The sequence below is a fragment of the Bidens hawaiensis genome, unplaced genomic scaffold (genome assembly GCF_021521415.1).
Source record: "Bidens hawaiensis isolate Kalapana, Puna unplaced genomic scaffold, B.hawaiensis_p1.1 tig00013078_1, whole genome shotgun sequence".
Taxonomy (NCBI): Eukaryota; Viridiplantae; Streptophyta; class Magnoliopsida; order Asterales; family Asteraceae; genus Bidens; species Bidens hawaiensis.
This window is the reverse complement of record NW_027492103.1, coordinates 410986-432523: the sequence shown is the minus strand read 5'-3', so window position 1 is coordinate 432523 and position 21538 is coordinate 410986. Positions and strand designations below refer to the sequence as shown.

Here is a 21538-nt window from a genome sequence, read left to right as displayed (position 1 = left end):
TGGGTATTTTTCATGTATTTTTGTACGAGTTTTGACACTGAAATGCATACACTATCCGTACTCTACGGGTATAATCAGGTATAGATTCAAGTATTAAAAACCTAGGTATAAAAATAATCGATCCGGATTCGGTTTTTCTTTTGTGTACCTCTAATACAAACCTTTAATCCACCTGTCATTAGGTCCAACAAACTCCACATTAGTGTCAGGTAAAAGCCTATTAGGGATTAACACTTGTGTATATATATTCTTCTTGTTCATCAACATCACATCTACAGTGCCAGCCAGAATAACCGAACCGTAACGGTAACGGTGGCGATGTCGAGCGGTGGTCAGACTCAGACACTATCGCCGTTGTACGTCAATTCCTTCCGTATCTCCGCCGTCACCAGCCGATTACTTTCTCACGTTCGCGGTGAATCAAACACCGACAAAAACGAATTCTGTAATCTATGCCTCTCACTCGCTAGGTATATTATTATTATTATTAATTTGCAGCTTAAGATCAATCTATTTATCTAGAAATTAGGGCCGGCAATTGAGCAATTGAGCACCTGATGTTGTTTAAGACACGATTAAACCTGTTAATAAAAAAAGTACATTATGTGTTTTTTTTTTCAAAAAAAAAATTGAATAATTGCTACCGGCTAACCGATCTGGGGAAGCCTCACCTAAGGTCAACACCGATGAATAATCGCGAATAACGCACGACAATGCGATGAGATAATTCAATTCAGTTCAGTTTTATCACTTATTAATATTAATTTGCAGCTTAAAATCAATCTATTTATCTAGAAATTAGATTAGGGCTGGCAATTGAGCACATGCTCGTTTGTTTATAACATGATTAAACCTGTTAATAAAAAAAGTACGTTATGTGATTTTTTTTCCTTTAAATTTTTTTGAATAATTGATACCGGCTAATCTCACCGCATTGGATACACTCGCCTTCTGATCCAGGGAAAACCCTCACCTAAGGCCCGCATGAAGGCATGACAATGCGGTGAGATAAAACTAGTTCAGATCAAGGATCCAACTATCATCACCTGGTGCCGCGGAAACTAAATGTGGGGCACTTACCACTCCACTACAAGCTCATTGGCTTAAATAACTGAAATTAGTAGGCACTTTCTTTATTGGTACATGAAACTTAAAACTGTGTTTTAAACATGTGTGTTATAGACATGAGATATAAAGTAGTTAAACAAGTCGTATTCATGTTTGATACTTGTGTTAAGGGCGTCGTCTCTAACCTGTTTAACACGATAAGACCTGTTTTCCCAGCCCTACTAGTAGAAATAGTTAAAATTTGTTTTTGAAATAAGGTATTATTGATCACTTATGCAGTAGATTTGTATTTACTGATTTGATTCAGTTATCTGCATTATTAAGTTAAATTGTCAAAGTTTAGTTTTTTATGACTTGTGTTTAAGAACTGAACTGTTTAATACTAGTAAACTAGTAGATAGATTGTGAGACTGGAATTTGTTGAAGGATGTTGAAATATCTATATACCAAGTTAATGTCTGCTGATTTGATTCAATTTTCTGTGTTACCAAGTTGAACTGTCAAAGTTTAGATCTTCACGTATGATTATGGTGAAAGAGTTACTATGATATCCGTTCCAAACCATAGGTTTTTTTACTGCATTTTGTTTAATAAGCTGATTTTGCTAAATTGAGGAACTGATCGGTATAATGGAACATTACTGGTTAGAAACTGCAGAATTAATGTTTTTATCACTTTTTTTCTTCTTAAAGTTTGATAATTGTATCGAGTTTCACTTTATCCATCTTAAAAAAAGTCACATTTGTTCTAGCTGGTGAAATAAGGGCTGTGTGTGAAAGAAACCTAAATGAAATTTTCTGATAGTTGATATTTACATGAAATAAGTTATTATTGATCACTTATCAAGTAGATTTGTATTTACTGATTTGATTCAGTTTTCTGCATTATCAAGTTGTATTGTCAAAGTTCAGTTTTTTATGACTTGTATTTAAGAACTGAACTGTTTTATATGCGATATATGAGTAGACTGGTAGATAGATTGTGAGATACTTGAATTTGTTGTAGAATTTTTTACATCTATATACCAAGTCAATGTCTACTGATTTGATTCATTTTTCTGCATTATCAAGTTAAATTGTCAAAGTTTAGTTCTTCACGTATGATTATGGTAAAAGAGTTATTACTATATTTGTTTTAAACTCTCGTTTTTTTACTGCATTTTGTTTGGTAAGCTGATATTGCGAAATTGATGAGCTGATCGGTATAATGGAACATAGCTGGTTAGAAAGAGCAGAATTTTGAGCTAGTTTATTTAAAATCAATACATCCTTTTCTTCTACCAGTTGTGAAGCTTAATGTTATTATAACCCTTTTTTTCTTAGTTTGATAATTATATCAAGTTTCAGTTTAAAATCATATCAATTCATCCATGATCCATCTAGAAAAAGTCAAATTTGTTCTTGTTTTTGAAATTAGGGTTATGTGGGAAAGAAACCTAAATGAAGTTTTTTGATAGTTGATATTTACTTGAAATAAGTTATTGATCACTTATGCAGTGGATTTGTATTTACTGATTTGATTCAGTTTTCTGCGTCATCAAGCTATATTGTCAAAGTTTAGTTGTTGATCACTTATATTTAGATCATATTATGATTATGACTGCAAATTGACAATTGCAGAGGTATTGACTATGCTGTTTCTAACAATGATGTCCCGGGCAGAGCTTCAGATTTACCCTATTTGTTAAAGCAGGTTACTTATTCTTTCTCTTGCAATCGAGATACTTATAAACATAATAAACTGAAATCGCATTCCTTTCTATATTTTTAACATCACATCTATTATTTGTTATATAATTGACATGTGAAACATCATGTCACCTCAAAACATTTTATTTACATCGAATGGATGAAACTAATTCATTGATTAAAGGGATAACATCATAGAATAGTAACAAAGTTTCCCCATTGTTCCAATTAGGCCACTCATTTTTTTCTTTGTGTCACGTAGGTCACTTAAGTTTTATTCAATGTTCTAATCCTAGGTTTTTTTTACCTATATAGCAGGTTGCCATGTCTTCTTGGCATGTTTCACATGTCAGTTATATAACAAATAATAGATGTGATGTTAAAAATATAGAAAGGAATGCGATTTCAGTTTATTATGTTTGTAAATAAATATATATAAATATGTTGTATCTCACTTCTTCATAAATTTTAATTGTAAGAGAAAGAATATATGTATGTATATATATTTGATTGCAAATGCTATGCATTCCAAATTTGATGTAAACCTAAGTAGCACAAAATAAGAATGATATTCGTAACCAAACAAATATAGCACCACCGCAACGCGTGGGTAATAATGCTAGTTCATTTAATAATTTTAATGTTGTTTTTTTTAACTTTCAATCTGTTTGAACATCATTCTGTTTGTTATCTATGATTAATTTCAGATATGCCAGATGAAAAATGATCTCACATCACAAGCAGCTGTTATGGTACTCATGATCTCTGTTAAGGTACTCACTTTCTAAAAATTCACTTCTCTTATTCATTCTTGAAAAGTCAACTATAGTCAATCTTTTCTTTATGTTGACTGCTAAGTGATTTTGTATTTATTACTAATATAGAGTGCATGTAATAATGGGTGGTTCAAGGAGAAGATAAAGGAAGAACTTCATGTTCTTGCAGATGAGGTTTGTAAATGGTTTTGACACGCATTCTTTTTCTATGTTCACCTTAATTTTTACATAAAAAACATTTATTTCATATTTGTAGATGCAAAGCAGTTTTTGCAGTGTTAATGTTGATGAATTGAATTCCAATGTGAAGAATAAGGAAAGTTACTTACAGCCCACCATCTCCACAATTATGTCAAGGTGTTTATCAATTATCATCTTTCACACTTTCAGTTTTTAATGTGAAATTTTTTTATTTAACAAATTTCTGACTTTCAGGTACTATCCAGGAATGAAAATGGGTGAAATATTTTCTCTTGTTGAGACCATGGTAATAAATGAATAATGCTAGTTTTCTTCCGAAAAAAAAGGACATCTTGCAAATCCCTGATCTAACTAATTTTTATTTTTGGTATATGTTATAGCCGGGTTATGATTCATATGTTACCGATCTGCATATATCAAAGAGATCAAAAACTTCTCCCGATGACAAATTAGTAAGCATTTCTTCTCATGTGTATTACAATTAAATATGTTTTAACTAGACTAGGTTATAAGTTTACTCGTTTTTCTTGCAGTATTTATTTGTTGCTCAAACAGATAATACTGAGACATCATCATGTCTCATAAGTCCCCAACAAGTCAAGTATGTACTCACTCTTACCATCTAAATTCTTCTTTTCACTGAATCGGGCTAAACTGTTATTCATTTGTGTTCAACTTACAGTTTTTTGTTGAACGGAGAAGGAGTCAGTAAAAGGACTTCCATTAACAAGGTTTGTACATACTGCTATACTGCATGTACTATAATATGTTCTTGGTTCATGTTAACGGTGTTTCCGGTTTCTAAAATTCTTCATCAGGATCCTGGACCACAAATGCCAACACCGGTTACACACATGCTGAAATACGGAAGCAATCTTCTTCAAGTAGTGGGCCAGTTTACCGGTAATATTATTTGTCATCATTCAATCCTAGAATTATGTTCATGCTTGACTAGTAGACTTAATGACTCCACCTAAATTATTATTATTATTATTATTATTATTATTATTATTATTATTATTATTGTTGTTGTTCTCAATTCAGGGAGATACATTATTGTGATTGCCTTCATGAGTATGGTCTCAAAACCTAGCTTTCTTACCATTGCCGACTATGTTCAACCAGTTGCTGCTCAACCTGATTCAGGTTAAATAGTTAGCCACATCACCACATGCATCTGTGGGTTTTTTGTTTAACCCGCTTTTTATCCTTTTGATGATAGATAACGAGATAGTTGAAGGACCATCAAGAGTATCGCTAAAGTGCCCTATAAGGTATATAACTTATGAACCATACGATAAAAACCGAGCACTTGTTGATTTGATCTTGAAGTTTTGTAATTAAGTTTGGGTTTGTTCTTATTATTACACAGTTACAGTCGTATCAAGAACCCTGTTAAAGGACATTTATGTAAACATCTTCAGGTAAATTCATAAAAAAGAAAAATCAATGCTTTCATGAAAATCTTGGTTTTTCTTTTATTGTTTTTCTAAAAATGTTTTTTTCTATAGTGCTTCGATTTTGACAATTATGTGGAACTTAACTCAAGAAGACCACAGTGGCGTTGTCCACATTGTAGTCAATCAGTCTGCTTTCATGACATCAGAGTTGATCAAAGCATGGTCAAGGCAAGTCAACACTCATACTTTTATGCTCATATGTTTTATTGTTGTCATTATAAATTATAAGTAATTGGTTTGTTGTTAGGTTCTGAAAGAGGTAGGAGAAGATGTTTCATATGTGAAAATATCAGGTGACGGTTCATGGGAAGCTGTCACTGAAAATATCAGCAACGAGGCTACAGAAAAACCAAATGATGCGCAGCCTATAAGCCAAGAAACAACTGCCCAAAGTGTTGATGATGTTATGGATCTTACTGAAAATGATAAAGAAATTCACAATAATGATGACAACGATGACAAAAAGCCTTTGCCAGCTGGCGAATCTGACGGTATGAATAAAAGTACATCCCCACTTATGGGAGACGGGATTTGGAGGGAGCTTTTTTCATCTGCACTTGGAACCAGGACTACTAATGTTCGATCAGATGTTGATGATATTATTCGAAGGAACCTCATGTTCAACTCCTTGGCCCAAGGTCAAAGTCAAACACCTGTTTCTAGTAACGTGCAGTCACAACATAATGAAAACTCGAATAATAATAATAACGGGCACGTGAGGCACCCAACGTCAGCCACGTGGATATCAAGAACACAAAGTGCTATTCAGGCACTTCCAGCTCAGACATCTGCAACAACGCTTGATGGTGACAGATTACAAAACTTTTCAAGATCTCATCCAAGTCCGCCCATGAGTTCTCAGGTAAGACTATATTCACTTTTTTGTTTATTCTTTTTTTGTCTTTCTAAATTTGTCTATTTATAGAGTCAGGGTCTTTCTGCAAGTCAAAGTCAACCGCCTCCACAACTTGGTGCTCGTTCAGCTTCACCTCTTTCAACAGACCGCTTTAGCTCACACCAAAACCAATCCTTGAGTCAAAGGGTTCAACTCCCGGTTCGGTCATCTGGTCAACCAACTCCTCATGTTCGACTAGGTGTTATGGGTCCTGTGACTAGTCCTTCAAGTAGTCATTCCCCTCAGTTTTCATTCGCTGCTATGCAACGAGCTGCGTCCCAGAATAAGAGTCAAATACCATCAACTCCACCTCCAGTTCAGACATCTGGATCATCATCTGTCCCAGTAGCAGCAACAGGAGACCAAAGAGGTAATGGTTAACATATTTTAAATAAAAATATTATAAATAAGAAATAGAGTTAATTGCTGGGATGCTCCTCGGAGTATATCCATATTGCATATTTGCTTCCCGCTTTTCTAAAATTACGAGTATGATCCCTAACTATTTTCAAAACGTAACACGGATGATTCAATGGGCGCTAGTTTTTCCAGTTAAGTGTGAATTGACGAAAATACCCTTACTACTAAAAATAAGTACATAAAAGAGATGATGGGCCGCATCACTTTTTAATATTATGTATATATGTGTGTGTGTATCAGTATATATATTATAGAAATATATATTTTTAATATTATTTAAAGGATGGGCTCTAATCAAATATTTGATTATTTTTTAAATAAGGGTATAATAGTAAACTTTATAACCCAATTAGCTAGAAAACTTAACGACCATTCATTTTAGGGAGCAGTATTGTTACCCCCGTTTCAACCTATTAGCGATCATGCTTGTAATTTTAGAAAAGCGATGAGCGAACATGCAATATGGGCTACTATGGAGCGTCCGGATAGTTAACTCTTAAAAAATAATAAAATATAAAGAATTGATACAAGTTACTATAAATCCAGGGAGCTCCGCAGAGGAAAACTGGAGGCCAAGTGGACGAATGAGAGGAAGTCTTTCGGGACATCAATTCACGGATGCTTCAATAAACCAGTTCATAATTAAACCAAGTGAACCAGTTCAAGCGGCTAGACCACCACCGGTTTTGAACACACCTAGACCGTTCATACCGCCTCATTTACAAGCCCTAATGGCTAATAACAATATTAATAATAATAATAATAACAATAACCCCTCCAGACCTCAAGCAGGAGGAAGCAGTCCAGGTTCAGACAGTAGCATGGCTAGTGGTGGTGCTGCTGCTACTGGAGATAACTGAAGTGGGTCCACAAGGGACTCTTATCATTGTTGTAAAAAAGTTTTTTTTATTTTATTTTGATTTATTTATTTTTAATTTCTGTGGAGTAGTGTTTAAAACATAGTATAAAGAATTGTAGGTGTCATTCAAAGTAAAGCATAATTTTTTTGAATGACTATAATGATAATATTCAACTTTTTTTTTTTAATTAGAGTTAACATTATAGATACAGTTTTGTCGTGTTGGTTTTTATATTATATTTTGTGTTGAAGACGTGGCTGACTAAGTTGTATGAGCCGTCATGCCAAACCAAAGGTGGTGCCGTCCAAATGAAGACCATTCCCGGCTAGGTTTCTAGGAACCACGTGGTCATTTATTTCAAAAAAATTAAATAGTTTATTTTATCCGACTCTTTTAGTACGTCAGCCGTCTCTATCTCAGTTGACACGTTTAAACCATCTTAATTTTCTCACCAATCGATTGTTTTTGAAAACATTTATTTTTGTCTTGTGCATATTTTTGTGTCCACACATCCATCTTAAGTCTTAACTTCATCTATGCGTTCATGTTTGTCTTCTTAATGACCCAACAATAGATTCATATGACTTAACCGCTTAAATTGCAACCCTATAAAGTTTCCCTGTTTCATATTCTTGAAAACTTTTTATCACGCAAATGAGCAATATGTTTGTAGCTTTTTTCCACTTACGCCAATATGTCTGAATGCGACGAGCTGTATCAATTTAAATATTCATTCCTGTTATTTTGGACAATGCCCCCAAATATTTAAACTTGGTTGTTTGCGGGGAGTACTTGGGTCTTAATGTAAACATTTACAAGCATTAATTAGTGTACTAGACTTAATGTTCGAGTATAAGTAGGTAAATGAGTTGAGCTACTCGTAAGATTTTGAAATGAAATCAAGTCTGTATGAGTCTAAGCCCATGCTTGAGTAAAAATTGAATCCCATTAATAAACAAACTTGAACCTCGTATACTGAGCTTTAAGGCCTAAACTTTTTATTTATATAAATATATATCTTTTATTTAATAAAATAAATGTGCATTACCGTAATAAATACTAGTATTAAATAAAATAAATAATATAGATATGTAGAAAACAATTGTTTATATAGATAAATATAAGTAGCAAAAGAGACAAGTTCAAATTTAATAGCTTTATTACAAGACGAGCTCGAGCTTGAATATTATTTTGCTTTTATTCACAACAAAGCAATGTTTTTATAAGTTGTTTTTTCCTTTAATTACAAGATTTAATAGAAACTTGAACTATAATATGCTACAAGTAATAAATAAATAATATAAAGTTTTCACGATATAGGTTGGGATACATTTAATTTTCAATTGTTATTAAAAATGCAATTTGGAATTAAGATGTAAAATATGTTTGACCATCCCTTTCAATTGCAATCAAAAGCTTGGCGCAAAATTCGGCGTCCCCAAACTATAGCCCACACTTTCACAGTTTCACATTTTAAAATTCCCATCTTCACCTTATGTCAATTCCACCAATAATTTCAGATATTTTATTATTATAATCACTATTTCATAATTTCATTCAAATAATATATTAAACTTTCCCATGATCATTACATATATAAACGCAAAGAGAAAATTTCCAAAATAAGCGTTTATAAAAATGTTTTCTAGATTTTAGGTGTCATTTGTAAAAAAAATCCTAAAAATGTATTATAATCTAGTCGTGACGACTAGTTTGTATAACCAATTAAAACTTGACGCATGTCTTTAAACTAACCATCACGAGCATATTTACTAACCATTTACTCGTCACGACTAAATAAGTTTTATGTCTCGTAATCAACGTCCACGAGTAATCCATAAGTTCTTTAGCGTGACGAGTAGATTGTAAGGTTAAACTAGTCGCAACGAGTTAACTATTAATAAACTACTCGTGTAGGGAATGTAAACCAGGTAAATTAGTCGTCACGACTAAATGACTTATTAATTACTCGTGGCCGTTGATTACGATGCATGAAACTTATTTAGTCGTAACGAGTAAATGATTAGTGAACCTGCTCGTTATGGTTAGTTTAAGGGCATGTGACAAGTTTTAACCGGTTCTACAAACTACTCGTGTATAATCATAAACTACTCGTCACGACTAGTTTATAATACCTATTTTTAGAATTTCTTGCAAATAACACCTAAAACTGAAAAATGTTTTCATAAACGCTTATTTAATGAATTTTTCCTAAACGCAAATGTCACTTGTCTAACACAATATATCATTGAAGGTGTTAGAAATAAACTAATGTTACAAACCATTTTTGGAGGAAAAGTGACAATCATGTGATATATTGTAATAATGACATATATATGTGATTATATTAATTGTAAATCAACACAGTTTATTACTAAACACTAGGATATTTTAATCACATTATATTGTAACTTGTAATATAAATGGATTTGAATTAGTCGTGGACTTTCCCTCTACACATTAACTAATGTTATTAAATACCTTCTTATTAATAAAAAAACAAAGATAGGATCTTTTTGGATGTCACCTAAATTGCTAGTTGCATTTCAATACCGTTTAAAATTAAAAGAATAAATTATTCCAGTATAAGAAAATAAAAAAAGATAACAATGTACTCTATACAAAATTCTTCCTATACCCTAAAAGGGGTAAAAAGTAAAAACCAGTGTTATTGTTTATTAGGTCACACCGGCGGCCAGGATGAATTTGTTTTAGCCGTATAAGTTATGACATGCATGTCAGCTGCTAGTCGAAACTAGTGAATTACACCGGTGGTTGTACCGGGTTTTCAAATTTTGTATTTTTTTATAAATACTTTTTACTCCAATCACTTTATATTTATTTCAAACTTCATATTTTGTTACTTTCTTAGTGATGTAAATTCATAAAGAAGCATTTACATACATCTTTATTGATGATAATTATATTTTTATTAAACTTTAGTTTTACTTACACATATTGCATTTACTGAAAAAACATATATGTATGATCATTATGGTCTTTGCATAATAATTGAGCACGTAATATATGACATCATAAACTTTTAATAATTCATTATGAATCTAATTAGTTTCTATTAAATTGTTTGAATTTTTTTTTGCCGTGTTCATGGAGTATAATTACATGTACATTTTTTATAGATTACATATGACAATATGCAAACATAAAATCATAAAACAAAAATTTTATTCTAAGAGAAAAACTCTCTAAATTTACAAATCAAAATAATATGAAAAAACACAACAAATAATTATACTAGGATCAATGAAGATCGATGCTAGCAAAACACATGATGATCAGGAAATTGTTTGCTTGAGGAATAATAATTAGATGAAGACTCCATTTTATACCCTCCTAAATCCTCCAAACCCTCAAAGAAATCATCACCAAAAACCATATAATCTTCATCGTTGATTACCGGCATCATCATTTGTCCTTGATCATCACATTTGTTGTATAACGTTGTCTCTTCTTTAATGTTTGATTGCCGGAAGATTTCATCTTCAATAGATGATGTTGAAATGGTTGTTGGAGAATGAAAAGGCGACCCTTTTGATTTTGTGACTGTTGTGACAATATTATCAACATCGTTATTAGTGGGACTCTTTGGAGTAGCTTTGAATCGATTGCGGTTGATTCCAGCTAATGAATTACGTCGAGTTGGTTGTGGGTGGTTGTGATCCGCGGTGTAGGTTAGAATGTAGATGCTTGAATCAGTGCAACTTTGCTCCACTTGTCTCCTTGCCATACAACCTTTTGAACTACTACATCTATAATAACTTCTGTAGAATTTAAACAATAATAATTAGCATCACAACCAATACTAAAAATAGCCATCAAATTTTACTCATAAAAAAGTGACAAAATGTTAATTCACTTGTAGTGACATACACTTTGCATGTGTTATAAACAAACGTAAACTAGATCTCCTTAGGCAGAGAGATTATTATGAAAATCATATTGATGAATAATACTTTATGCGTGTGTGGAACGACTGAAAATGAATTGTTCGTGTTGAACAGATGAAAAACAAAGATCCGGATATTACACTAAAATGAAAGGATTAATAATAAAGATAACCAACAATTAACGATTATAAAACGTTAATAACACATTATAATATTCAAACTAGAGATAGAACTATAGCAAATATAATTAGTAACCAAACTTTTTCAAAAAAACATAAATCAAATAACAAAGATTTATATACAACAATAACATGAATATACCTTGGATAGATAGAGCCTTTGATTGGTTTTTGACCATATTTACGCCATGCCCATGGATCTGAAGACAAACCAGCTGCTGTTACTTGAACCACAACCCTCTTTTGTTGATTCTTCCTATTCACACACACACAATAATATCATTAATATAATGTTCACAGGAAAAAATATTATCACATGCATGTAGGGTTTGTGTGTAATTCAAGAAAAATCAAGATTCACAAAAGGCTCACCTTTTTTTGAGCTTTGGTGCAAGCACTTGAGAGGTGTTGGAAGTAGACCCACTAAAATTCTTGATTTGTTGTTCATGATCATGTCGAATATCTTGATCCGAATCGAGATAACTATGACGAATAATTTGAATATCATTAGTAGCACTAGCAGTAGCAGCAGAAGTAATAGGATTATAAAACGGCTTGTAAAGCTGGTTTAATTCATCAGTAACATTTGTTGTTGAAAGATCATGTTCATGTTGATTATCAAAGAGATGAGGGTAACAAAAGAGAAGAGCTTGATCATATTCTTGCTTAATATCAATGGGTCCAAAGTGATCATCATGAAGATGTTCTTTAGGTCTAATGATAGCTTGTAAACCCCATTCAGCCATTGTTATGATTTTGTTGAAGATGGTGTGTGTGTATAATGGATTAATTGAATAGAAAGTGTTGTTGACCTTTTTATAAGTGAATGAATAATTTAGTGTGTTAGGAAACATGTAAGAAGGTAGGTTTATAATGAAATATTTAGAAGCAAGTGTGGACAAGTGGGATGTTGACTTTTGTGGTAAGTCGAAGGGTTGGACAAAAACGTAACACGGCATGCGGTTTTACTCGCTTCTCAAACTCAAGCTTGACTGGACTTTTGCATGCTTTTTTGCTTCTATTTTAAATACTAGTTATGGAAATTATTATTAATATTATGAAGAGCTTTAGATTTTTTATTATTTTTATACGATAACTAGTATATTAAGTACTATGAAAATTGTAGGGGGGTATATTTTAAAATAGTAACCAACTTTTAAAAGTGTTTTAATTAAGTCACTCATGTATATTTTTGTAAAATCAGGTCACTAAATCTTCAAATCAAGTCTCACTGATTATTTTGTGCGTCAAGAAAGAAATTGAGGATAAGATGTTGGGGTCAGAATTTGCAATATATGAGTTCTTTACAAAATTTTAAAAAACGTTTATTATATTAAAATTTAAAAATAAAAAAATAAAATCCACGTCGCTACTCAACGTCAACATAAAAAAAAAGATAAAAAGATTTCGTATGTGAAACAAAAAAGGAAAACGCTAAAAAAACATGTTAAACCCTTTAATTTAATAAAATACGAAATTTGGGTGACTTAATTGAAACACTTTTTAAAGTTGAGTGACCTTATTGAAACACTTTTGAAACTTGGTTATAAACAAATTATGAGTTTTAGATTTTTATAATTATTATTTTAATTATAAACGCTTAAGTTAATTTGGTTATTTTAAAGACTGTTTGATTATATATTGTTAGTTAATGGCCTTGAAGGTGGGTAGCTAGCTTAAAACTAACTTCAACTAATAAATCTAATTGTGATATCAAGAGTATAGTAATATATTAACAATTATTTTATTTCATGAACTAGAAAATTCTACAACTAATATACGAAAAGTTATATAAAAACGATTTGGACAATAAAATGTTGTTTGTAAAAGGTAGATATTCATAATATATATAGACTATAGAGGAAATAGAGATTGATTTATTTACCATTAGGGTAATTCGATACCATTACATTTTTTTAACCGAATCAACAGCTCCTTGTATCACGTTTGATTATTTAATTTGGTTATGATCGATTTCCTTATTTGGTTTTTATGCTTCTATGTATACACGTATGGATGCTTGATGCATGGGTAATTATTATACGTATGAAAGTACATACGCATGTATGTATAGTGTATGTATTATGTCTAAAAGCGAAACTTTGAAAATTTAGATTGGAGGCCTAACCTAATAATAAGTTATTTTTGTTATGTTTAATTAAGATATAAATTAAATTAACTGTAGTATTAGTTGACAATATTTGATAGTATAATTGTTTTTTACTTTGATTTCTTTTTGATAATTTATTTACATTGCCATAAGTTTGACAAAATTTTTGCTGTACAAGATTCAGTTTTCAAATTTAAAATTCAATTTCGCGACACTTATTTCTAGTTTTCATAATTATTTTATTAATTTTGTGTTGTAACGTTGCTATCAAATTTATTGCTTGAATCAAGTGTTCCCATTATCACTTTTAATGCTAAAAGTAACTTTTTAAACAATCAAAAGGTAGTTGTACTTACTTTTTTAGGAAACACAAAAAACACATTTAGCTACCTATTATTAATCTATAATATATATAAACGAAGAAATAAAAATCCTACATGTTGTGATGTGGTCGCTCCCCCTTTTTATGGAGTCACCAGATTTGCTTGATTTTTAAATTGAGGCTTCTCGTGCATTTGAATCGAATTTATGGGTATGGGTCTTACCAAACCCAGATATTCCTTAAACGAGTTATAACATCTCATTAAATTAAAAATTATTCTCACCAAATTATTTATGTAAAAATCTTATAAATAGGATATAATAAAAAATAATATCTTATTTATTTTAAAAAAGATATATATATATTATTTAAATTTTAAAACCAATTTGATAGTAAAAAAAAATAAACGGGTCTTGGATCTCATCAAACCATAAGTATATTATTAATTTTCATAAATATTATTTATGATTAAAAAACCAATTTCATAGTAAAAAAAATAAACGGGTCTTGGGTCTCACCAAAACCATATAGCTTTTAAACAAGATTATAACATCTCATTTATTTGTAAAACAATTTATCATCAAACCATAAGTATATTATTAACTTTCATACAATAAAAAAATATAAATTAAAAAAATAAATAAATATTAGAACAAACAATATAAAACAACCCCGTAATACGGGGGATAAAAACTAGTAATGGTGTATATGTGGCCATGAAGTTTAGTATCGATCAATTAGTTAAATTATGTATATATATTGTCGTTCATAAGATATACTTTAAACATCCTAGTTTTTTAGATACAATTCTCAATAAAAAAACAAGTTTTTGGTGCAAGCGTATCATTTTTCTACACGAGATCGACGTGTGTGTTTTAGAGTGAATATCTATTACGTTGGTTAAATTACAAATGACTTTTAGTTGCATGTTTTATAATCGTCAAGTGCATTCATATACTATAGACATAGACAACATGAATGCTTCATTGGAGTGTTAGATGCACCGTTGGATTTGATTTAAACATAAAGCTAGTAGTGTAAACACATGCACTATACTATCTTTGAATAACGTTTTAGATGCACATAACAAATTGGACAACTTAGATGTACCCACCGTTATAACCAACAGTCAAGAAGTCATTTTAATAAATACGATAATATATGCAAGTTAAACATGATAAAATTCTATTTTATTTGTTTTCGTAAAAAATAAAAATGAAGTGATAAAACTCATTTAGTTTTAAAAAGCAGTGAAATTAATTTTAAACAAAATGAAAGCTATTTTTCTTTCTTTCACTTTTACCATTTATAACTATTTTTGGATTGCAATTTTCAGTACCAAAATTCCTTTATGCTTAAGACGAACTAATAATATAGTTAAATATTAAATAACTTTAAAAAATTATTTTGAACTGTATTAATTAATTCTTAGGTAATATGTTGTCATGCATACGTAAGATATTACGACGTACACTTTCTTTTTCCAGTTTCCCTTTTTGGACCAATCTACGGCTTCGATAGGATTGGATTTCCCCTTTATGGGCACTCGATCTCTGATCCCATAAATAAAAATGATATTATATAAAATTTTAACAGGCGTGACATATTTATTATATATTATATTTTTAATATCATCTTTACTAAAGAAAATAATAATCAAAACACCATTACATTAATATTATTTTTTCCCTCTATAAAAAAACATTAATACTTTAAACGTTGATGAAGTAAAACCTTAATTTTGTGACCTAAAACCCTAAATACATAATTCTATTAAATTTGGCAACTTTAGAGATATAGCTACAACCATATATTAGGGGTTGAATCAATATAAATTTAAATTTATACTCTCTAATAAAAAGCTATAAATTTTGTTACTTGTCACTCCTACATTAAACCTTACATTTATTAACAAATTTATAATAATAAAATAATAGTAACCATTCTTAAAGTTTTTGCTTCAAATTTGTTAATTTAATATTTACTTCATATTTTTTTTCAAACATTTGATATTTATAATTATCCTTTACTTTAAAATGGTTTTAAAGACCATTCTACAATGGCTGTATTAATAGTGTTTACGGGTTTAATGTTTCTTGTATATAGATTATTTATTAAATATTGTATTTTCAAGAACTACTTGTATAGTACACGGGCCTCAAACTAGTAAACTATTATACTATAAATTAACATGCACTCGCGCTATACATCCATATAAAAGTTAATTCTAATATATTTAAATTGATTCATAATGTTATAATATTGATGCCCTCAATAAGATAGTGAACGCACTCAAAAAAGTTTTTGAATCATTCCATATTTGGGTTTTCTTTTGTTTGTACCATTGTTATCACATGTTTCTCACTCGGAAAATTTACATATCAATATGCTTCTTATCAAATCTCTCTCTCTCTCTTTCTCACACACACACTCACATTTATATTAGGTTTATAAGAAAGCTCAATTAATGACAGTTAATTATTTATTTCTATAAATAAAAGTAAGTTTGTGAATTTAATTAAAGGGTTTAGGGGTGTATAGGGAAAATGCATTTTAGACTTTGAACACTTTTTATAATGCATTGTGTTATGCCCATGAGATGCAACATGGCATGGGCGGGATGGAAGAGGAGTCGCTTCCCGAATGCCCATTTCCTTCGCTACTGGGAGAGTCGCTAGCTTGCTTGCATTCTATTCTATAAACGGAGTGGCTTGCCGAGCCTACGAAGCTTCGCAGTCCCCCCCCCCCCCCCCTCATTTTGTCCCGCCATGTTGCATTAATAACTTGCATACTTAAAAAATAGGAAGAATTAAAGACATTAGACTCATAGAGAAAAAATTAATGTACAAACTAAAAAACTATGATAATCATACGAATCAAATAGTATAGTTATATATATAAATAGTGTTATTATATAATTACAACCTAGTGTAATTATACTATGTTGTAATTAAACTGCACTATAATTACACTATATATACATATATATATATATATATATATATATAATTACACTACTTGATTTGCACAATTAACATGATAATTTAATTTGTATTTGATTCATACCCCAGCTTTTAAATAACAGAATACGTGTCATAATTAGTTAATTATTTATCATGGATAGATTGGTATTATAGCCGATGTTTTTTTATGTGGTAAAAGTTACATACTTACGTAAACGGTCCTTTATTTTGTTTATGGGATCACACAAAAGACAAAATAGTTCTCATCGATATCGGAACCGAGACATTAGTTTATTTTTAGAAAGATTATTGATATTGGCGCCAATAATATAGAAACTTAAATCAACGACTTTTTGTATGTTCTTTATATATTTAAATATCGGTCCAATTTTTTTATAAGAAAAATGTGTCATGATTGTGATCCGAAATCTTTGTTTTATATCACACGTTTCATCTTTGATTATAAACTTACCAAGCCCTTTTACCAGTGAACCAATATTATTATATTTTAGTAAATTACAAGGATAATATGTGTGTGTGTGAAGGATAACGTTTGGATGAGTTTATTGTGGGAATGATCGAAACAAAAAGCAAAGTCTACGTGATTTGTGAATATCAAATCTATTTACAAGTAGCGTAACATTTTTAGGTAACAAAACATAAGTCATTATGGTCGGGATATACGAATAATATTACTGATATAAAGAGCATTACACTCATCTTGTAAATACTGTCAAAAAATTATTTGTCTTCAAAATCTTGTCAGCCTTCGTTTGAATCGGTTATGATTACATACATAACCGTATTGATATTAACTCAATTGAAGCATGCAAGAAAATTTATTTGGGCTATATTTGGAGTTTTTATTGAATGTATATGTATTGTATATTTATGTCACATATTATTTATACTATTAAATAATATTTGTCCGTAAGGTGGTGTCGTGTTGGGTTGAGGTGTTCCTCACCGTCAGTGGCGGATCCAGGAATTTTTTTCGGGTGATGCACTACTTTTAGATGTTTCAATTTCACCGAGTCGGGTATAAAAATTCCGCGTCGGTTTAAGGTTCGGGTTGGTTCGATGGTTCGGGAAAAGTTCATTACATAATAAAAATACGATAAAATAATAAAAGAGCTATTGTCATTATAAATTAAAAAAACACATAATATCAATATAATAGTCTTTACAAATGAAAAAAAAATGCTTATGATCCGAGGTTCAATAGTTCACTTTGATAATATCTCTTCATATTCAAAATACCTACAAATCAACAATTACAAACTAACAAATTTAAAACTAAGAAACTAACAAATTAAAACCGATAATCTAACAAGCTAAAACTAAATTAACAAATAACTTAAACAATCAAGTAGTTAACACTTAACAATTAAGAACAATTAACAATATTTAACAAGAAGTCAAGAACAATTAACATTTAACAATGAAATATAAATGTAAATTACCTTCAAAGTGGGAGATTAAGAGGATTCGAGTAAGGACTGTAAGGGGACGGTTGACAGAGGACGGGGATGGCCGACTACGATGGTCTAGTGATGGTGCCGGAGTGCGGGAGCGACTGAGTGAGGCTGCCAGAGTGTGGGAGTGACTGAGTCAGCGGTTGAAATCAGGTTAGGGGTGGAGAGGAGTTGTGTTGTTTGTGCTGGTTATGTGTTTGTGTTTGTTTAAAACCCTTACCAGACGGACAAGCACTTCAAATGGTTATATGGTGGTTTCTTTCTAATTTATAGGGTGGTTCATTTATTATTTTCTATATATAATTACACTATTATTTCAAAACTCGGGTGGTTCCGAGGAACCACCCGATATCACCGTAGATCCGCCCCTGCTCACCGTCTTAGTGGTGAGGGTCTAACTCCGTGGTCGATAAAGATGCCCAAATTTGAAAGCAGTTAAAAAGTGTATGAGCTTGTCGTTCTAAAAAAATAATCATATAAATATCTATATGGTGTTAATATTTTAAAAAATATAATAATAATAGTTTTAGATTCCTTTTTCACTTCGAAACCTTAATTTATTCATGATTATAAGATCGGAACAACCAAATTGATCGATTGTGACAATAATAAATAATAACTCCTTTTTATATAAAAGACATTTTCAATAGTTAAATAATTCTACTTCACTTTTTTTTATCAAACATATTTTCAACTACCCTAAACGAACTACTAGCAACAATTATAGAATAACTAGAGAAAATCAATTGATATTGACTAGTCATAATCTACACCTTTAAGCTTTCGTAGCATTTTAGATATATTTGACTTCAAACTCTTTAGATAATTGGTTACACGTTCACATTCAGATTATATGGATTAAATCTGTTCGGGTTAGAATTGCGTTCTTTTACTTGAACAATTAAACAAATCATATTCGTTTTAGGCGTTAATTACCAGTCAGTGGAGAACCTTAAGTTTTCTTCATGGAGGCAAAAATTGAAAGACAAAAATGAGTAGGTCCAAAATAACTTGAAAATTGCAAATACCATATCTATTTTAACCACTTTAGTGATCAAATCAAACTACAAACAACTCAGGCTAAGGCTGAGTGTAGTGGGCGTGGTCTCGGGCGACAAAGGGGCGAAATTGGGCGCAAACACCGCCCCCCCCGGGCGATATGTGGGCGAAATGGGGCGGGGGCGGGTTGTTTTTGTCGCCGTGGAAGAAGAAGATTTATTATTATTTTATTACATGTTGTGTGTATATATATATGTATATGTATATATGTTGTGTGTGTGTATATATATGTATATATGTATATGTATATGTTGTGTGTGTGATATATATATATATGTATATATGTTGTGTGTATATATATGTATATGTATATGTATATATGTTGTGTGTGTGTGTATATATGTATATGCAAAATGAATCCTAGAAACAACCCGAACCACCCATTCCCTCCTTTCGGTCAACACCATGGTTCGCAAAACCAACCGAACGTGAACTTACAATGGAACTCGATGAACCTAAACCAACCGAGCTATCCGTTTCAATTTCCCAACCCGAACCTAAACATGTACGCCAACCGAGCTACAGTATATGTTTTTTTATATTTTTAGTTATGTATTTTTTTTAGTTATGTATTTTTTTTGTATTTCTTTTTAATTTTAATGCATTTTTATTTAATTCTCTGAATAAATTGGTTTTTATTTGTTTAGTTTAGTTATAAAAAGAAAATAATGAAAAAAGAAACCGTGGGCCCAACTTGTAGCCCCTACATCATTACACCCCAAAAACAAATTTTCACTCCATGCTGACCGGGCGTCACGTGTCACAATTCGCCCCCCAATTATAGTCCCTCCACTACACATATCCTAATAGCTCATGCATCCAAGTGATCAAATTATTGAAACACCTATCCTATTTTCCTACGTTTTTTCCTTTTATCAGATTAATTTATCGATTTTTTTGTATTACACTTATTTTTGTCATAAAAGGTCAAAATATAATCCGCACATTTTTCGTGAACTCAATACATAAACTTATAGTGAGCTATATTCAAACGTACCAAAAACTACTCTTTTAGAAATTATGTATTGCGGCACTGGGTGGGTTAATATGGCCTCTTCCCGGCCATATATGTCAGCGATACCAACCTACTGCCATTTCAATATGTTTCTTATGATCACCTCTTGTTGGTCACGTGTCCAGCACGTACAAGTTGTAATTTACCGTAATTCTATTGGTTAACAGAGTATTGTCGGGGTCCACTTGAAAATTTTAAAAGTATATATATATATATATATATATATAGAAAATGGTTCAAATAAGAATAAGAAGTTTCCTAAGAATGGTAAGAACCAACAAAAATTTGACATTACAAATGATGGTGAAAGATAATTATAGGAAACTATGTCGGTTATAATGATGAAAGAGTAATTCCAGGAAACTATGTCGGTTATTGATAATTTTAAATCTCAACCATCGATTAACATGACCAATGGCTTAGATTTATTCTTACTCTTCCTAGAAAACTATTTTTTTTTATTATAACTCACCCCTATATATATATATCTACATATCTACAAGAAAAAAGGATTTTGTCATAGGAAAAGGCCCACCTAAGGAGTTGCAACATCCCATTCTAAAAGAAAAGAATGTTTTGAGGTTTACATATGCAGACCAAGTTAAGACCTTTTGCTACAACTTGTGAAGTTACCAATAAGTTAATTCATTAAATAATCAACAAAGTTGAAAAGAAGAACGAACACAAGTTGAAGAAATATCTGATATTATAAATGACTAGTTCAATTTTGAAGTTCACTTTGAATGTTGAGTTGGTATGAAACCAAACTTGCCACATAAAACTCCAAAGAAACACTTTCATTTTCTGGCATGTTGCCCAAAACCCCATCCTAAATTCCCCTAGTGGCTACTCACAACTTACCTTTGGATTAAAATACATTTGGAAGTCTAAATCAGTAAACGATGAGTATTTCAAGTATAAGAAAAACGCGTTTTATGATCGAATCTATTATTCATAGACTTAATAGTCTTAGTTGTTCACTGGTCATACTGGACTCAAGAATCGAATAACGTCATGGTTAATTTTAGAATGTCTAAATGTTACATGAAATATAAATAACTATATTAAATTAAAGGCTTAATACAAGTATACTAATGTTAGTTGAATTTTGAAAAGATTAAAGAATAATAAAGAAACTT

At 31.0% G+C, this 21538-nt stretch overlaps 2 protein-coding genes across 2 annotated transcripts; one reads left to right on the top strand and one right to left on the bottom strand.

Annotated features, from left to right (window-relative positions):
• Nucleotides 1-225: 225 nt before the first annotated feature.
• Nucleotides 226-7429, top strand: LOC143543219 (uncharacterized). Its single transcript, XM_077035591.1, has 17 exons — nt 226-470; nt 2688-2760; nt 3464-3529; nt 3641-3706; nt 3789-3889; nt 3968-4019; nt 4114-4185; nt 4267-4334; nt 4416-4464; nt 4552-4636; nt 4778-4879; nt 4956-5007; nt 5106-5157; nt 5245-5361; nt 5441-6055; nt 6119-6458; nt 7055-7429. Exons 1-17 carry the CDS (start codon nt 319-321, stop codon nt 7366-7368), a joined length of 2376 nt encoding a protein of 791 aa, XP_076891706.1. The 5' UTR covers nt 226-318; the 3' UTR covers nt 7369-7429.
• A 3108-nt stretch (nt 7430-10537) lies between these two features.
• LOC143543203 (putative WRKY transcription factor 29) lies at nt 10538-12232 on the bottom strand. The gene is made up of 3 exons (XM_077035572.1): nt 11828-12232; nt 11598-11711; nt 10538-11150 (listed from the first exon to the last, which is right to left on the bottom strand). The coding sequence occupies exons 1-3, from the start codon at nt 12199-12201 to the stop codon at nt 10646-10648; spliced, it is 993 nt and encodes a 330-aa protein (XP_076891687.1). The 5' UTR covers nt 12202-12232; the 3' UTR covers nt 10538-10645.
• Between the last annotated feature and the right edge of the window lie 9306 nt (nt 12233-21538).